The sequence below is a fragment of the Castanea sativa genome, chromosome 3 (genome assembly GCF_040712315.1).
Source record: "Castanea sativa cultivar Marrone di Chiusa Pesio chromosome 3, ASM4071231v1".
Lineage (NCBI taxonomy): Eukaryota > Viridiplantae > Streptophyta > Magnoliopsida > Fagales > Fagaceae > Castanea > Castanea sativa.
In genome coordinates this window covers 55,513,321-55,519,409 of record NC_134015.1, presented here as the reverse complement: position 1 = coordinate 55,519,409, position 6,089 = coordinate 55,513,321, and the positions used below count along the sequence as shown (strand labels likewise).

Below are 6,089 nucleotides of genomic sequence, written 5' to 3'. Positions count from 1 at the left end.
ATAGTCTCAGGTTTTAAAGTTCTAATTAGCTATGGACGTTCATCATCTTCACAGTTCATGCTAATTTTTTTACTATTGTTTTGCTCTGTTTTTGTTGTACTCTGTTTTTGGATAATGAAATCTTATGAGCTTCCTTAAAAAATGAATACCATAGAGATCAGTCCACTGTTAGTTTTTATGTTTTTTCCCTTTAAAATCTAACAATGATTGCATTTAGCTATTTACAATTTCAATATTTAATTAGTTTCTCAAGTGGACTCCATCCAAACAAAACACACACTTTTACCAAAACCTGATAAATCCCTAGTCTCCAAGTGCCTTTCTTTTTATTTCTTCTGAGAATACAAATTGCTTTCAATTGTAAAATGCAATGTGCATTGCTCGAATTTCTGTGTGTTTCTTTTTAATTCTTAGTCTTCAAATTTCATTTATTTATTTCTCTCATCATCATTTTTTTCAAAAAAATTGTATATTTTTCTCATATCATGAATTTGTTTTCCTGGTAGCATTATTTTTTTTCCCTCATTATCATCATAGTTATAGATATTTCAATAATAAAATATAATTATTAGTTATGAATTATGACTAACGTATAAATAGATATGATTCGGCCCCCCAAGTGAAAAATCCTAGCTACGCTCTAGATGTTGTTGGGAAAAATTCTATATAAGTGGGAATAAATTTCAGCAAGCACAGTGGAAGCACAACCACACAAGAACACAAAAATTTATGTGAAAATCCTTTCTCCTTGAAGGGAAAAACCACGGGACAAACTCCAAATAATTTCACTATATTAAATAAAGATTACAACACTTAGATTTACGACTTGAGCAAAGAAAAAACTCTCTTTTTCTTTTCACTCATTGCTTTCTTCCTCACCGTGTATCTCTCACAATTTTCTCTTGCTCTTTATATTTTTCTCTTCGCTTTTGCTTGCTCTCACTCACGCAATTCTCCAAGACTGCATTGTCCTCAGTCTCACTCACTGGGACTTCTCTTCTTGCTCACTGGCCATGGCCTCTCCTTTTATTTCTTCATCTTTTCCTTCTTTTCTTCCTTTCACACTCTTGACATCAAATCATAATAAATGCAATTCACTTGCCTTGACTTTGCTTCAGCCAATTTCTTTTTTCTTCAACTCTACCTTAGAGCATTCACATCTGTAATCTTCATGACTATTCTATTTTACAATCTCAAAAGTTACTTTATCAATTATACCATACCATTTTACAACACACACAACATCCCAATTTTTATTTTCTTATTCAACTCATTAAAATAATATATACTACCTAATAAAATAATATAATTCAATCTCTCTTTCAATAAAATAATATATACTACCCAATAAAAAAATGAAATTTAAGTTTACAATGGGTAAACAGTAACTTGTATATGTAGAAGTCCACTGTAACATTATTGTAAAACTTTTTATAGGTACAAGACCGGTAATTGGGCTATTTTGTGCTTTGACGCTAAAATTTCCCTACACATACCATTTACAATGCCCAATGTGAATGCTCTTAGGCTGAATAGCCTTAGAGCATTCCCATCAAGGATTCTAAAAAATTTAACTTTTAACACTTCAAAAACCTACTTTATCTATTATACCACCACTCTTTAATATACATAAAAAATCAAAGCTTCTATATTTTTACCACTTCATTTAAATAATATAAACTACTCATTAAAATAATAATAAAACAACTACACAAAAAACTATAGCTACCACCTCCTCCACCACCCCTAGTACCACTCCACTTGCCATAACCACCATTGTAGCAACCACAACCCACCACAACCACCACCACCACAAGTCACAGGCACCACCGTGGCAACCACAACCCCCTGCAGGAAGAAAAGAAAAAGAAAAAAAAATCATTGCTTGGTCATGACTAAGGACTCATTTGGATTGGTCATGACTAAGTTTTCATAACTCAAAACTCATAACTTAAACTCAAAACTCATAACTCATAACTCAATTCTCCTTATAACTCAAAAACTTTTGTTTGGTTACAAAACCGAGTTACATATCTCAGCTTTTAACTCCACTTTTTGCCAAAGTGGTGGAGCCCACCCCACTAACAATAAACAAAACTGCTTGGTTCCTACCCGCGTTCTGAAGTCTGCTCTTCTTCCCCTTCATATTCTCCCATCAGAAAACCCAGAAATACGGAGTTGCCCATAAAATTGATCCCCTTCAAGGCGAGCAATGCTGCATAATCTGCCAAGGAATCATGTCTTCTCCCCTCTCCAACAACATCAACACTCCCAGCTGTATTTCGAAACTAACAAGTGAGGAGAGATGGGCCTACAAGTTTGGTTTTTTTTACAACTTTGGTTTTTTTTACAACTTTGGTTTTTTTTACAACTTTGCTACCATAACTCTATTCCTAAATCTGAAAACACAAAAAATATAGGTCCATTTGGTACATGTGTTTAAACAACAGTTTTCAAGTTTAAAAGATTTTTTTGAAAATACATGTGGGTGAAAAAGCGTGAAAATACATGTAATGTTATTTAAAAACTGAAAATTATTATTTGAAAACATGTACCAAACACTCCTATATTTTCAGTTTTCATCCCTCAAACTCAATTTTTTTTAGTTTTGAGCTATGAAAATAAATGTTAAAAACCAGTCAAACACATTTTTATTTATGGGACCTATGCGTTTTGGAAACTCAAAATGCTCTTCATACATCAGCCCCTTCTTCTCTTTTTCTCCTCAACTGTGTCCAACATGCCTAAGCCAACCAACCCCAATTACTCATGCTGACTGACCTTGTACATGAGGAACAAAAGTTAAGAAACATGAAAGACTTCTATCACTTCTGTCAAAAAAAAAAAAAAAAAAAAAACACGAGAGACAAACTTATTAAATGAGCATGTCTATTACAAGTGCGCTGAACCGATGGTGCAGTGCACCAATAAATATATCTATCTATTCTCTCACAAGAGATGGACTCCACATATATGAGATACACCGAGAGGTAGATACATGATAGATTTTTACCTCTTCATAACCTCATTTAATTTCCTCCAAAAACAAAAGTCACCTGGCTGATGGCTTGACTGCGAGTGAATAAAAAAACCATATCCAATCTCTTTATAAACAGAACTGATCAAACAGGTAGAGGCATATAGAGCTCTGAATTTGCCATCCTCTTCCTGATACATCTTTCCATCTCTAAAATATGGCTGCTCCACAGCTTCCACCCAGGGGAAAGTGGACCACCAGAATATGTGGTTGCTTTGAAGACGGCCCCAATAATAAAGGAATCCTCAGTTGTTTTATTTTATTTTATTTTTAAAAAAAATCCCAAACTTTATAATATGATCTTGTTTGAACTTATAATTGAGCAACATGCATAAATTGCAAATTTCAATATTGAAGTGTTTCATATAACTCAATTTTTAGTTGATGGTAAAATTAACTGTAATTTTTTGGTTAAAATACTAACAGATGGGTGAAAATCTTTGCTTGTATTTTGTTTAGAATACAATGGGTGGCCTTTGGGGTAGTGGAATCTATTCAGAGTGTTGTTTTACAAGTTCAAATGCTTTCTTCATCTTTTTAACAAACTCTATTGTTTTTTTTTTCTCTCTCTCTCTCTCTCCAAAGGCTGGGTTACCTGCGTGTGTCTCTGCCTCACCTTTGCCCGCAATGCTGAGATGGTGGACTATGGACGAACACGTAAGCAAATTCTACTCATTGTTTTATGATATATATACACACACACACACATGGGATTATGCCATTATGGGAAAACTCTATCACACACATAACTTACAGACAAAAAAAACAAGAGAAAACGTAACTTGAAGTCACGAATTCAAAATTCAAAATTCAAAATCATGACTTGTGAGTGTGTATTATGTGTGAGAAATAAATGGTGCTTTTATGTGTGTGTGTGCACACATGTATACGCAATCTCATCAACAAAGAACATTTGTGATTTAAGTTAAAAAGTTTCAGTCTCATGGAGTCATGGTCATGGCGGTAATTCTATATGCTTATAAATTTTGTTTATTGTCTGCTATTTTTTTCATGCAGCTGCTTATACCTTAGGCCGAAACTATTTGGTGCTTCTCAGTTTCGTGCCGGTTTTGGGCGCAACTTTATACGGATGCACGTACCGAACCAAGCTGAGACACCACTTTGACTTGCCAGAACAGCCGTGTGGGCCCAGCGGGGATTGCTGTGTCCATCACCTATGCTGTTTTTGCGCTCTTTGCCAAGAGCACCGCGAGCTCAAAAACCGTCATATGAATCCAGTAGGAGGTAAAATAGTTCTTTAACTTTTCCACTTTTGTACGTTATGTGATTTATTTGTGTTTAATTTAAATTTAAATAATTAATCTAAGTAATCACTTAGTTAATATAATAGGTTAAACAATTTAGTTTAAGGGTACTTGCCAATTAAAAATCAGATGAATAGTTAGCAATAAAGTTTCATTTTATTGCTTTGACCAATTAAATCTATTGTAAGTAGCAGATAGGTATTTTACTAACGTTAAACCTTTGAAAAAAAGGTTTGGCAAAGTAAAAGATTTAATAAGGAATCTATTCAATTAATTTTAAAGGCTCCAAAGTATGGAAAATTTTGCTAATCAATATGCATTGATTTAGCAAACTCATAATAGGAAAGACATCAAAGAAATAAATAAATAATTACTCACCACATCAACAGTTTGTAAAAAAAAAAATTGTATTTGTAACATTACTCAACAAAAATATTTTAATCTTTAATTATAAAAATATTCCAACACAAGCTTTTAATAATAATCAAACATGATCTATTATTCATTATTTTTAATCTCTATTTTATGTTTTTGTTCTTGTGATGGGTGTCATATATAAAGGTTGGAGAGCCGCCTATGCTAGGATAATGAACCCCACTGAAAACAGAGCAGCTCCAATTCCTGAATCGGGCATGGCTCGTAATTAGGGCTTTCATGCATGGCTATTTGTTATTCATTCATGATTCATCCCACTTGTGTTAAGTTTGTTATTCGCATGTTCCTTTGATTTTTCTCTTACGTTCCTCAACACTTAGTACATTCTCTCTCTCTCTCTCCACAATTTCCTTTGGTGCAAAACATCTTCTGTTTGGTGTTTGGGTTTGTGGTTTTGTACACTGTAAAATAAATGGAATGATTGGTGGTGTGTTAATGTAATTGAGTTTTCTTTCTTTATTTCTTTCTTTTCTGGTTTTGTCCAATCCGATTTTTTAAACCATATATGCTTCTAACTTGAAGACATTTCATCTTATATGTGAGAATAAGTTTGGGGGCTGAATATATTCAGCTTTAATTCATTTACTAAATAAACGAGTGAATTGCAAAATACACTCTTAAGGTTTGCGATCGATTGAATTTTGCACTTCAAAATATTAGCCTTCACGCTTGAAGTTTCCCTCTGTTTGCAAAAGCAGCACATCCCTTTAGAGGGCGTTTGGATGCAGCTTAAAGTTACTGCGTCCACGTTTTGCTTTTTTTTTTTTTTTTTTTTCCCGCTGTTGCTGGGACAAGCGCGCAGTGGGCGCACTGTGCACGTACTGTGCGTGCACTGTGCATATACTTTTTTAGCAATTTTTTATTAAAAGTAGGTCCCGCAACACTATTTACTTATTTAAAAATTATTTTACTACAGTGTTTTTAGTTTTCAGTTTTTAGCAATAAGTTATATCCAAACAGACCCTTAGTAGACTTGTCTACATGGCTGTTAAGTGACACACTGCTTCCTGCGTTAGCTCAAACCCAACCCCACGAACCTGCTTTAGCCCTCAGCTCCATCGTTGACAGCTCCAGCTTGACAGTGACCAGATCGCGAGGTTGAGAGAGAGACCTTACCCTTATAACAAATGATTACAAAGAACCATACTCCAAACTTCTGCCCCGCAAAAATTCAAGTCCCACGAAAAGTCAAAATTTATTAACACTAAAAATATTTCCAATAATTTATGTAATATTGCCGCAAAGCTTGATACTAAATATTGAGGAAACAAAAAGTACGTACTACAAGATTACTAACAATAATAGGAATAAAAATTTATCAACCCTACAAAAAAAATATAAAAACGACACTT

At 33.8% G+C, this 6,089-nt stretch overlaps 1 protein-coding gene across 1 annotated transcript; it reads left to right on the top strand.

Moving 5' to 3' along the window:
• The first annotated feature begins 3,194 nt into the window (after positions 1–3,194).
• Positions 3,195–5,188, top strand: LOC142627555 (protein PLANT CADMIUM RESISTANCE 7-like). Its single transcript, XM_075801434.1, has 4 exons — positions 3,195–3,288; positions 3,623–3,694; positions 4,055–4,282; positions 4,864–5,188. The coding sequence occupies exons 1-4, from the start codon at positions 3,195–3,197 to the stop codon at positions 4,947–4,949; spliced, it is 480 nt and encodes a 159-aa protein (XP_075657549.1). The 3' UTR covers positions 4,950–5,188.
• The last annotated feature ends 901 nt before the right edge of the window (positions 5,189–6,089 follow it).

Bases quoted from the DNA above. Each gene is read 5' to 3' on its own strand.
- LOC142627555 (XM_075801434.1), top strand. From the start codon at position 3,195: ATGGCTGCTCCACAGCTTCCACCCAGGGGAAAGTGGACCACCAGAATA. The intron at 3,289-3,622 runs GTTTTATTTTAT...CTCTCTCCAAAG, and splicing joins TAATAAAGGAATCCTCAGTT to GCTGGGTTACCTGCGTGTGT. The intron at 3,695-4,054 runs GTAAGCAAATTC...TTTTTCATGCAG, and splicing joins GGTGGACTATGGACGAACAC to CTGCTTATACCTTAGGCCGA.